Genomic DNA, 13,253 nt, shown 5'->3' with positions numbered 1-13,253 from the left:
TGTAGACATGTCAAAATGGGTCTTAAAGTTATTTATGACCCCAATTTTTTTTAAATGGGTCATATGGGTCACTTCAAAATTGAAAAGCACACCCTTAATGGGTCTTAAAACTCAAAGGTGAAAATAAACGTGTCTGTTCAGCTTAAGACCCGTTTCCAACTCACTTGGATTTTGAAAATTATGTAGGTTCACTTGCTGTCCGCAACGCTAGATATGGAGCTTAGCATGTGGAATTTAATCAAGTAATATTCATTTTTAATTGAAAAAGCAGTTCTAGGGAATGGCTATTGTGGATCTATGTGCAAAGAGTTCCTTGGGAACTTAGGATGTAGAATTTAATCAAGTGCTATTTCATTTTTAATTGAATTAGCAGTTCTAGGGAATGGCTACATTGAATTTATGTGCAAAGAGCTTGTTGTGAACTTGACATGTGGAATCAAATCAAGTAATATATCAGTTTTAATTGAAATAGCAGTTCTAGGGAATGCCTACTGTGGATTTATATGCAAAGAGCTTCTTGTGAACTTAGCATGTAGAATTTAGTTGAATAATATTTCATTTTTAATTAAAACAGCAGTTCTAGGGAATGGCTATTGTGGATTTTTGTGCAAAGAGCGTCTTGTTTTGTGTGGAATTACTATTTGGGCTCTGTTTTGCCTAAAAATTCGAATTGGAACTTAAAACTGGCAGACAAAAGTTATTTTAGTGAAGGATGCCTTTTTTTCTTTTGGTCAAAAGATATTTCTATTCATTATTAAAATGATACATAAAAAGATTTACCGGAAATCTCAAAAGCCACTATACCAAGGCAAGCCCATAGACCTTAAAATAAATCGAAAATCAAGTTATATCATTAGAGTATAGTTGGCAGAGACGAGCAGACAAAAGTTAATTTCTTCATTCAAGAATAAATCTGTGACTACATCAAGCAAAAGGAAGGATGGACGGCAGACCACCGAATCACACATCTTCATCAGTAATAAGCTTATACCCGATCTCCATTTGCAATTACAGTTTTGCCTTCTAGCACTGTATATCTAGATTTAGTGTCCCCAGGGCCAGCACCATCATCATACGGAGATAACATAAATATGTAGTAGACACGAAATGCAAAACTTTTAACACAAAAATGTTGCATGATTGCAAATTTAATATTGAAACTGCTGTGAACATAATTGAAATTGGAGATGGAGTAGTTATTCATTAAAACTCTTAAATCTAAAATTAGATTGGAGAGAAAAGTTTCCAAATTTAAAATCGAGAGAGAAAAGCTCCTAGATCTAAAATTAGATCAGGGGCGCAACAAAAGAAACAAAAGGAAATAAAAGGCTGCCACATTTAAGTAGTGGAATTTACAGTAATTTCATAGAGAAGAAACATACCTCCCAACCCTAAACATCGCCAAACGATCGCTCTTGTCTCACATCATTAGTTGAACTGAGACATGTGGAGGCCGAATCAATGTCACATGCAAGAGCCATACCAAACATACTAAGAGATGGTAGTTGTCAAAGCGTGCCTAATTTAAAGCAGTGCCATACAATGCAAAGAATACCAAAAAGTGGAGATTTAGAAGATATTGAAATTTGATGCATGAATACAGTTTGAACAGCTACGGTAGAATTGAATTTCACAAAGCATGCAACCACATGAGATTTCCTTAAAACGGGCGGGAATGTCCTCAGTTCGCCGCAGGAGCAGAAACTAAAAGAACAAATTCAGTCATACGCTGAACTTCATTTCTTCAGGGTTAACTTTGGAGCTTTCGAGTGGATAAGGTCTCGACATGACGCGCGTTAGAGACCTCACTTAGAAAGCTCGAGACCGAACTCAGAGTCGCTCATTTCTTGCACCATCGAAACAAACGAAACACAGCACATAAAACAAAGACAACCCTCTGGTGATCAGTGTCAGATGTCCCCCGAAGTTCCCCCAAACACTTCAGTAGGGCTGTAGTTGAGACAATCCTTTATTCTGCATGAAGGACCATGCGCCCCAGTGAAGTGATCAGGGGAACTCCAGGGAACAGCTGACTCTTTTTTGCTCTTCTTTTCCTTCTTCCTTGTGTTTTGCCTGGATGCTGAGGGTGCACTAAGTAAGGACTGCTATTTATAAGGATAACTTGGTACTGGTAATTCCTTAGAAAAAGAAGGCTGGGTTTGGCGGAGGAACCTGGAAAAGAGGAGAAATTCATCAATCCTAGGTTGGCCAAAATGAACCTGGTCAGATTTGCTGGGTAGATCGATAAGTGGGGAGAGGAATCACATTAAGCTGAATGTCCACAAGTTTTGTTGCTATCGCTTTTTCTGGATGTGAAAGTTCTGCGTTCAGATTTCTGGCATTTAACATGCTGGGATTGCTTTCGGTGCTTCTGAGTAAAGGATAATTAGCCCTAGTAATGTGGCGGAAAATATGAGTGACTCGAATCCACATGTTAGGTGAATGACCTCAGAAACAAGTTTGAGAGGGTAACTGCACGCTTTACATCAAAAGCAATGCCGGAGTTATGAGTAATCTGATAACTTCACTTGTTTCAGATGGTATGGTGATTAACCGTGTGCAATGTCATGTTTTAGGCAAGACGCCAATTACTCTAAAATTCAATTATGACCCAAGTTATGTTTTGATTTAGAAATTTTAGTCTGCCAAGAATTCCTGTGGTGCAAGGAAAGATAAGACTTGAACTTTTCTGTGGCAAAGGCAAATCTCATGAACCTAAAAATGTAAGTGCAGATTCTCTCTACGCAAGAAACGATTTGCTTTTTGGGACCTGGACCATCTGATGTGATCAGATCCATGCAATTAACAGAAATGAATCCGGTCGTCTTCATGCGTCAGATGAACAGCAAGAATATTATCTGATGGCATGCTGCCACAAGCTTTTTTTCTCCATGCCAGCCTTATCTTGCTTGCCCCATCCGCTCCAGTCTTCTCTTTACCCTTACACTTGAGGGGCTCTTTCATGCTTTATTAGGTATTGGATCTAAAAGGGGAAGTTAATGCGAAAATACAGAAAATAACCACTATAAAAGGAAACAGAGAGAGCTAGGACAAAAACCAGTAGAATTACGAATCCATCGATAAAATTCTATGACATCTCGTCGTAAATGATGTCTCAAAGACCGTAGAATTACAAATTATAGATACTAGTTACATCAGACAAGGATGTCTCGTTAAAGGATTTCCAACTTTGAATTAATAGAGGTTTTCACTTAAACAACTCATACACATCTGAACATCCAGATCATACATTTATGTAGTATGTCCAGTTGACAGAACCATATTCTTTGGTGCTAGGTGAAATGGAACTTCAATCACAAACACTTTTGTAATCATATAATGAAAACTGGATTCTGAAGGCCAAGAAAGTGGATGCTCGGTTGCAGATGAAGCAGGCCGAAAAGGGGGCAAAATTCATGCTGAGCCACAGATTAATCACTAGATCGTCAGAAGACGAGGAAAAAGAGACTTGAAACTGATAAAGAAGTAATAAGGAAAAGAATCGCATACCACAATAATTCATGTCGATGCATTCTGGGGACTTTCTTGTTGCTCAGAGGCACGTCTAGGTACATGGCAAGAGCCTTATCCTGACACACGATGCTCCTTCCTCAAGTGGAGCAGTTCCTATATATAGAGCACTGCATTGTTTCTTTTGCTCATCAACTCAAGGCAGATGACTCACTAGAAGAGGAGAGGAACAATATGAATCAGGTGTCCCCTAGAGTTCCCCCGAACACTTCAATGGGACTTTCTATGAAAGCACTTCCCAATGAAGTGTTTGGGGGAACTCCTGGTGTCGCTTGATGCTATGGCCGGAACTGAACACATAGCAGAAAACTCTTTTGAGGCAGTGTGTCACTGTACCCTTATATCCCTGCTATATCAGACTTCATCCTTGGATATTCAGTGGCTTTCCCCTTTCAAAGTTTCTCTCATTCTGTTAGCCGTACAGCTAGTGAGCTATGTCACACAGGCAGCTCTCCTAAGTTTTTTCATTGGATTCTGCAGGGAAAAAACTTCAGGATCTTCCATTAAAGTATCGTGGAGACAATAACAGGGAGCCCGACAACATCCAAAATATCTGAGTAAATGATATGGTTCCTTATTCCTTGGGATTCCAGTTGCTGGAGGAGACTCTTTCTGGGTAAAACGTGCTGAACTGACTCTTGAACTGTTTCAATTGTGTTTCGTGTCTTCATTCACTAACGGACTGAGAAAGTCAAAAGAGAGCTCAATTTTCACTTCATAGCTAATTTCTCTTTTGCCTTGTTTGCCTCCCCAGTGATGGTAGTGGCAGTGCAGCAGGAGGTGCATGATCTTGTCTGAAATTGTGAGCATGGAAAGCTGATGATGACTACTGCGAATATTAAAAGCTGATGAACTGATGTTCGCTGGTCTAAGGGAGGTCTTCGCAGTCTGCTTTCAACAGAAGAACGACATAAGAATAATTAGAAAGAACTGACCCATTAGGCGACCCGGACTTCTCTCGTTTGCGTATTGTTCTTTTAACCCTTCTGGTCGTGGACAATCGTTTTATAATTTCTGGAATGTACATTGACCAATGAAAAAAACTCAATCTTTAGCGACCCCTCTCTGTTTTCGAGCGATTCCCCCACTGATAAGGCAAAACTCTCCAACTGAGGTAGCGAAAAATCCACGGGTGCAGATCTAAAGCACATAAAGATGTGGTTGACATTCTTCTGTTCGTTTTAATGAGCACTTGTTCGCCGGTGCAAGTGCGTGCACGCGTACCGTACAGAGAGAGAGAGAGAGAGAGAGAGAGAGAGAGAATCATAAGCATCAATTACTGAAACCAGCCACCAAGCAAAGCGAAAGAGAAATGAAGCTCATGAAGTGACAGAAGATACACCGATGAGAAGCACATATTAACTGAGGGTGCAAAAATTTCGTCAGACATTCTACACTCGTATAGCACACCTATCAAAACCACATTATGTATGTGAAAGAAACCTTTATACAAACACAAGGCCTTCGTCCTCCTCATCAGACATGCGCCAAATGCCTCTGAGACCGCAATGGTGACGCCCTCGGTGTCAAATTAACTGGAGATCGCTGCTGCTTCAGAGGGGACTTCGGCGGCGTGGACAGAAAAGTGTGATGGTCGGATGGGTAATGCTTGGCTCCACTTTTGGGAGCCTCAAGCTCTTCAAGGCTCACCAAAACCTCGGACATCTTAGGCCTAGCTTTGGCCTCGCCATTCAGGCATTGTAAAGCGAGTGATGCAGCTGTATAGGCTCCTTTCTGGGGATATTGGCCCTCCAATTTGGTGTCCATTACCCGAAACAGTTTTCTTTTGTCGCCTAAATAGGGTCTTGCCCAATCCACCAGATTTTGCTCCACCCCGACTTTCAATTTGTCGACTGCACGCCTGCCAGACAACAGTTCTAGCAACACGACCCCGAAACTGTAGACATCACTCTTAGCAGTCAAACGTCCTGCCAGCATTAGAACTTTTAGCATCAAAAAGATTTGGAATTTCAAAATAAGGTTAATTAAATGGCCAGACTGCATTCGATAGATATCTGCATGATTGATTATAATCGATACTGGATATCGAGGTTCTAAAAAATTTCCCAGGCTTCACTAAGATAATAGTTGTTTATGCCAGTAAAACTGCTACCAACGACGGTAAGGTTGAATTGGTTCCACGACCATCATTTGAGAAGTATTTCCAAGACTGTTCTTAAGATTTTAGCAGTTTAAAATCAGCAGGGAGCCGGTAGGTGAGAAAAACTAAGTGAGCTATTGAGCCTTAATAGATATGTAAATTGCAAGTCAAGCACCAACACGAGCAATCACGTACCAGTAGCAACATATTCAGGTGCTGCATACCCGTGAGTACCCATGACTTGGGTAGACACGTGAGTCTTGTCACCAGTTGGCCCAGCCTTGGCCAATCCAAAATCGGACAGTTTTGCATTGTATTCCTGCATCCCAAATGCACAGAAAACATCAGTAACTCAAGGAGGTTAGAAGGAATACTACAAATGCAACTCTTTGTCCCAGCGTACCGCATCAAGAAGGATATTTGATGCCTTGAAATCACGGTATATTACGGGTGATTTGGCATCGTGTAGAAAAGAGAGCCCACGGGCAGCACCTACAGCCACTTTGATTCTTGTCGCCCAAGAAAGAGGCTGTGGCCCTCCTGCAAAACATACAACAGATAAATGTTAATCACCTTTTCCAAGGCAACATCGGAGAGATTGATATGTGCAGACGTTATTGTAGTGTGCTTATGCAGGAGGAGAAGAGGTAGGATATGATGACTTGAAAACAGATGGAGTTTTTCCCACCACGAGTTCTACATATGTTTGATTGGAAGACATCTGGTTCAAAAGACAAAATTTGCCTGCCAGAGAAAGAGGACATGCACCCATAAAAAAAAAAAAAAAAAAAAAATTGAAAGAAGATGTGCACTTAAACTGCGAAAATTTCCTGAATATTTTGTTTTAGTCCACAAATAATCCAGCGTTTTCCGGATAAACTGCAACGGAGCAGTCCAAACGTCAAAGAGCATTTCCTACTTTTTAATTTTAACTTCCAAAGATGTAAGATATACAGCACTTGAGATATGCCAAAACTCAGAAACTATTGTCAACTTACTCCTGAAAAGATGGTTCTCCAAGCTCCCCTTGGGCATAAATTCATAGACCAACAGTCGATTTTCACCTTCCACACAGTATCCAATTAATTTGACCAGATTTGGATGATGGAGTTGACCAAGGTAATCAACTTCTGTCTGAAATTGATTGCTATTAGTAGACAGGCCAGGTGATGATAGATCAACAATACGAGCTGTAAAAGAGGAAAAAGAAGCAGACGGTAGCAGACGAAACATACCAACCACTCCTTGTGGCCTTGAAAACCTTCGGGCTTAAGTTTCTTGACCGCCACAACCATTCCTGATCCAGGTTTTGCAGCAGCTAAAGTGACTTCATCGATCCATCCTTTGAAGACATACCCAAATCCCCCTTCACCAAGAAGGCTATCCGGACGGAAGTTCCTGGTGGCATTCCGCAGCTCACCGAATGTGAATGCTTTCAAATTTGGAGAGGACAAGATCTCTCCTTCCGACCTTGGCATCGGAAGACTTGCAGTCGAAGCATTGCTCCTGTCGCTGCAGGATAGCGTGGTGAAGCTCGAGCGAGTTGATAAACGGCTGGTTTTGCTGGAGTTTTTCGAGACTCCTCCTGATTCAAGGAAAAAAAAAAAACCATAGTTATTGCTCAAATTCAATCTCAAAGAACTCATTCGTTTTCTGCCCAAATTTCATCAGGACAGCAAGAATGTCTAGTTGACCACAAAAATCACAAAACTCGAACAGAACTGACGATCTTCCCTTTTTCTGTTAACACGCATGAGATCAGAAAGAGAGAAAGAGAAGCCCACTTACAAAGCCCAACAACCAAAAAAAGATGAGTCTCTCCTAGCAAATTCAGTCTCACAGAGTCATGTTTCCTGGTTCAATGTGGGAATAGCCATCGCATTGGATCCTAAGCTCTCATCTCGAACGTCCGAACACTCAAGTAAGATATCCGCAGTCATGGAAGCTAACTCTCTGCGATACTTGCGTGCAAGAAACACTCTTTGTGAACTCCATGATCGCCGTCAAAGAACAAAATAATTACTACACAGGACCCCATACAAACCGAATTCAAGACCAAATCAAGACCGACAAGCTAATCCCAAAACCAGCTCAAGAACGAATAAGCCACGACTCTCAACCACAATGCCCCGACACAGCGATCACACTAAAGCTGTTCGATCAAAATTCAAAAAAAAAAAAAAAAAAAAAAAGAGAGAGAGAGACGAATCAACACAAAGACCCGACTCCTCGAAAATCCCCCAAAAGCCTCAGCTCATGAAAAAATTTCGAAGAAGGAATTTATCCATACCCTGAAAAAGACAAGATAAATAAGAAACAGAGAGGGCATTCTATAATAACAGCAGCAGCAGCAGTAGTAGTAGGTACGCATGATCTAGGACACTATTTCCATTACCCAAAGTGGAACGGGAGCTCTGGGTAGCTTCTACTTTAGCAGAAGAGCGCAAGCAATTGCCCATAAGAACGCTTCCCAATGACCCCCTCCCCGCCTTTTTCAAGAATTCAGCAAAAGCCCGTTGCCCTGCTCCCCTCTATTAGTAAAGGGGGAGGGGATTTTGAAGGGGAAGTGATTGAACGGGGGGAGGATGCTAATGATGAGCAGGAGGGTAAGGAGGGGGAAGGGAGGCTGGACGGGATGGAAGAGGACTTTCCGTATGGAGCAGTGCTTCTTTAGCTCGAGAAAGAAAAGTGGGGAAGAAGACTCGACAGACCGCGAGAGGAAAGTCGCAGGAAATTGGGGAACCAGGAAATGGAAATGCGAACGTGCAATGATATGGAGGAGGAGGAGGAGGAGGAGGAGGTGGTGGTGGAGAAGATGAGAAGCGAAAGTGGAAAGAGAGAGAGAGAGAGAGAGAGGGAGGGAGCGCCGGGCCGGTGTGAACGGGAGCTGCGCATGGGAGGACTTTGGTCGCCGCCGTTGACGTGTCCGCCACGGCTGTCGACGCCCGGGGGGGGGACCCGGAGTTACGGAAATGCCCCTCGCTGGGGTCTGGCCGCGGAGTGGGATGCGGATTGACCAGAATGTCCCTGACCCGATTTGCTCGCTGATTACGCATTCGGAGAGACAGAGAGTGGGGGGGAGGAGGAGGAGGGAGATTCGTGTTGATGCCGCACCATTCACGCCAAGGAATTGCTAACCGAGTCCCAAGCCTTTTCTTTTCCTTTTTATGATTTTAAAATTCAAGAATTTGGCCCAACTTTTTGTTGGCTATATAGTGGATTTTTATATATGGGTGGTCGTCACATGTGATGTATTATTAGTCATGTACTGCATCATCAACCAATGAAACGATACATCTAGTCTTATTTATAATTTTTTTAATGAAATGTGCATAATTTCGTCAAAACCAGCTTATATCTCTCCACTTCAATTGACATTGCCCTTTAAGTTTGCTTAATTTTATTGGGTTCTCTCCCGACAGTCGAAAATATATTGTCTCCCAATTGACTTCTTATGTTTAATAGAATCTCCTAGGATAATTTTACTCTTCAATAATTTCTATCAAATTGAAATGCCAAAAGATTGATGGAGCTTGATCTAAGCCATTCCTCAAGTTCATCTCTTCTTTCCATAGACTAGAGAGTTATTTCAGGCCTGTCTCGTCGATAGAATTTCTATCTAGTAAGAATTAATGACTTGATTCTTGAGTTTATAGTATGAATTAATCATCCTTGTACACTCGAAATATTTCATAGGGAAGAATAATTCTTTATCTATGAGGAAAAAAAAGATTGCGCAGAAGAAAACAACTTCGGGAAATAAAAAAAATTATCGGACATCTTTTTCTTTTTCTTTTGGAATCATATGGTCGACATTTTTAGGTGCACGTGATCAGATGGCATAAACGAAAGTTGATTATTCTCTGCCACTACGAATGCCAGAAGGCGAAGGGGCAATTCGGGCATTGGAAGGAGACGTCACGCTCGGGTAAGCAAGGCCGAGTCAACAAGGGCAGGCCCTCGATCGGAAAGCACATGGAGGCCCGCCGGGGAACCCGGATCCGAATCCGACGACGCACCACATGGTGTCACCCCTCGCCCAACGATGCGCCGCCAGGCCGACACGTGTCTCTCTGCACACAGGGAAGTTTTTTCCTTTTTCCCCTTTATACTCTCTGTCTCTCTTTTTTTTTTTCCTCCTCTCCTTATTTTGACCAAAAAGTCAGTGGGTGGGCGGGGGGTGGAAGCTTTGGCACGTGCGGGTCCCGCCTTCCAGCGTGCAACACCAGAGGAACAGGCCAATGCCCATCATCATTCCCTGGTCCCAAACCAATGTATCTCTATTGTTCTTGTCTCTTTCTAGAATAGTGAGAGAGAGAGATTCGCTTTTCTTCTGGTTTTATAAATTGATCTTTTCATGCCATCTTCTCTTCGATTCTTAACGGTAAATATGCGAGGAGGAGGGGGGACGGGTACTCGCAACCCTCTTTAAATATCACAATAAAAGTACAGCTACATTCACTACGTGATGTTTGAATCGAGTTGTGATCAGTTCTATATCATATGCGACTTTGAAAAGTCAAAAGTTAGCGAGTCTGTTGTTGTAGTCAATCAAAATGTTAGTGGTCTGAAACCGAAACTCGTGATCTCATAAAAAAAAATTATCATTTGATAGAGCATTTTGGCATTGTTTGATTCCTTATTCTGTCTAGATACTGAATTAGTGGTTTTCATTAAACCGATTTGTTTAGTTAGATTAATGGGTACTGATTGCCCTTTTTGACCAAAGAAAAAGCAAAGGGCTCAATGTGGAGAACCTAATTCTTTGCATAAACGGATGGCCGATAACATGTTTTTGGTTAGTTTTTAAGTCCGGGAAGAAATTTTTTTTTTTTTTTTTTATTTTCCGAATAGCACCTTGTTCCAGATTCTGCCACGTTGGGGGAAGAAATGAATAGGATAGTTGCGCGTTCTTGTCCCTCAAGGAAAAATCTCTTTTCGGGTAAAGCCGAAACGTAAGCTGTAAAACCAACGAACCCCCGACGACCCAAAAGATCTTTCGCTGTCAAGACTTCTTCCGCAATCGTCTCCCAAGTCGAGCTTTCGACGACGACCAGCCAGAATTCGGAACCCCTCCCCACGCGGGGTCTCTCTTCTGCTCGTATAGCAACGGTACATCACCCCAGCCAAGGGAAAGATGGCCCCCATTGTTACGTGCCGTCGACACACCGGCGGATCAGAAGGGACCCCCGGGAATGAATGACGCGATAACGACGAGAGCCGAAGCCATCGATGACGGTATTGGAAGGGGTTCGGACGCGGGAGGGGTGACGAATTTTCAGTTATAAAGACGGAGACGTCGTGCAAGTGTGAAAGGAGTGAGGACCGAGAACACGTTAAAGTCCAGATCGACCGAGGACTTCAATGCCCGTGAAATTCGCCAGCTAATCTAAAGGCCCCAACGCCAAAGCTTCTACCTCCCTAAGATACGGAATCATTGCAAAAGCTTAGGAAATTCGCCAGTATCGTTGACTTGGTCCCATCAGAGGTTGACCCGGTCTTACTTTGTGGGGACCCCGGCGAAGAATTCCGATCTTATTTGCTCTTCCGGGGTTATACTAATCTCTCCTTTTCGGGTCTAGAGGGGTAATTCCATGCTGCATTTTAATATATTCAAGTTGAACTCGCATGGCATGACTCGTGGTTTTTGGACCTCTTCCTCTTTCTCTGTGTAACCACTCGATTGACTCCCTCGCTGCCACCGTCTGCCGCCGACGTTGCCAGCAAGATGGCCGGAACCATCTCTTTCGTTCACTTTGGCATCGCCACCGTTGCATCTCCTACGTGCACCTCTCGCCCCTTCCCTCCCTCCTCTTCAATACCCAATCATTTGTGTCCGTAGATTAAGGGCTTATCCGGGACTAATTCTATGGCGTGATCTATATTGCTCGTCTCCCTCGAGGCTCAATCATGCAATGGAGAGAGAGAGGGGAGAGAAATTGCATCGAGTCTATGGACGAGATCGAGGTGTTGATGTATAACCTAGAACTTGCTAAATTAGCCAAAGTTCCCTTCAGGAACCAATATGCGAGTTTGATACCCAGAGAAGAGTGGTATGGTTAATTAAAACCTTCCGAGTATAGGTAATTCCCCCTTCGGAGTTGCCATGTTGCAATTAGTGGCTTTGCACATGACCAAATGCTTATAAGAGAAAACATTAATTTGTAGTGCTTTACGATAGTCTTATAATCAACGGTGGTCAAACCAATTTGAATGACCAATACATACTACATCTTATAGTGACTGGATGTGCTGTTATGATTGTTGATTATACAAGGTGAAGGTGATGTATAATCTAGATTATAGTACGGCCGGGTGTGCTCGGCTTCTCAAGGCTTGGTCCTGTTACTTTGACACTAGGGGTTTTTTTGATAAATCATTCGGAAAAGGGTTACAAATTTCACCCGACGACGTGACCTTGTCTTTTTAACCATGAAGGATATCCGTTCTCGGGAAAACTATCTGATGTGACGATGTTACGGACTCTACATCGATCAAGACCGGGTGTATGATCTTCCGAGGGAATTTAGAGCGAAGATCTGTTGATGATTGACCTTTCGAATGATTAAATGATGAGACGGCGATACGAAAAAACGAGTGGATCTGGTTTCACGAAGGTGGTCTTTCGGGCGGGGGAAGGTGGTGATGTCTCTCCGTATAATCCACTCCCGAGTCACAAGTGGCCTAGAATTCATGGTTCCCGATGAAAGACTACGCAGGGCATTTGAAGGGGTCGTGTCCGGTCGCCATGTGATGCTGCGGTTGCGTGTAGTTGAGCTTTGATTGCCGCGTTCCCCAGGATTCATCTGACATATGATATCTGATTTCTAGCTTTATCTTTTGCGTTTTTCTTTGCTTTTTCTCTTGCATCTTGCTGTCGTGGCTCCCGCAACGGGAGACATGGAATGGACCCGCGAATTCGGAGCAAAAGGAGAAAGGACGAGATTGTAGAGAAATTGGTGAGTCGGTCTACGAGGATGTTGAAATGTCGCTTTCTGACATGTCATTTCTCTCTCCATCGTCTTGTTCAGCCTCCGGTCGATGGTGGGTATGGTTTGAGCTGTTCTCACTTCCCCACCTTCTCTTATTGATTTCGTTTGGATTCTATCCATCGTTTATTGATTTTCTTCTCTTTCAATTTAGATCTGAGAGCTCTCTCTTCCTGATTTAATTTTAAATTAGAGAGTTTAAATTTTCTCATTTAATTTTAGATCGGTGAATTATTCTCTCTCAATTTAAATTTAGAAATTAAATAAATAAGTTTTTGAAAATTCAATACCCATCTTTACTGTCCATTTGCTCGCAGCTTCAATGAAAACTATAGGAGCTTTGTAAGATTTGCTCTTTAAAATATTAGATCTATGTTTATTCAACTTTCTTATGATAAGGGGTAAAGAAAGCTGGACTTAAACGTGCACCTTGAGCGACAACATCATAGTTATTAGATAAGAAATTTTCGACATGTGCTTATCACCTGAGAAAATACAAGATCCATTGAGTGGCAACCGATTATTTTGCTTGATAGAATCGTTCTTATATAAAGAATGAATGTTTAACATCGCTAGTGCTCTATTCATATTCCATCCTCCTTTTCTTTTGAGTTGGTTTTTTTTTTGGGGAG

General features: G+C 42.4%; 1 protein-coding gene across 2 annotated transcripts; it reads right to left on the bottom strand.

The window, feature by feature from the left end:
- Positions 1 to 4,785: 4,785 nt before the first annotated feature.
- On the bottom strand, positions 4,786 to 8,508 carry LOC104433608 (probable serine/threonine-protein kinase PBL3). 2 transcript variants are annotated; one of them, XM_010046413.3, is made up of 7 exons: positions 8,028 to 8,505; positions 7,421 to 7,585; positions 6,868 to 7,217; positions 6,631 to 6,766; positions 6,036 to 6,172; positions 5,828 to 5,951; positions 4,786 to 5,459 (listed from the first exon to the last, which is right to left on the bottom strand). In XM_010046413.3, the coding sequence occupies exons 3-7, from the start codon at positions 7,108 to 7,110 to the stop codon at positions 5,008 to 5,010; spliced, it is 1,092 nt and encodes a 363-aa protein (XP_010044715.1). In that variant the 5' UTR covers positions 7,111 to 7,217; positions 7,421 to 7,585; positions 8,028 to 8,505; the 3' UTR covers positions 4,786 to 5,007. The 2 variants fall into 2 exon arrangements, with proteins under 2 accessions (XP_010044715.1, XP_010044713.1); XM_010046411.3 differs by lacking the exon at positions 7,421 to 7,585 and having other exon boundaries at positions 8,028 to 8,508.
- Positions 8,509 to 13,253: the final 4,745 nt, after the last annotated feature.

This window comes from Eucalyptus grandis, chromosome 2 (assembly GCF_016545825.1).
Source record: "Eucalyptus grandis isolate ANBG69807.140 chromosome 2, ASM1654582v1, whole genome shotgun sequence".
Taxonomy (NCBI): Eukaryota; Viridiplantae; Streptophyta; class Magnoliopsida; order Myrtales; family Myrtaceae; genus Eucalyptus; species Eucalyptus grandis.
This window is presented reverse-complemented; position numbering and strand designations above follow the sequence as displayed.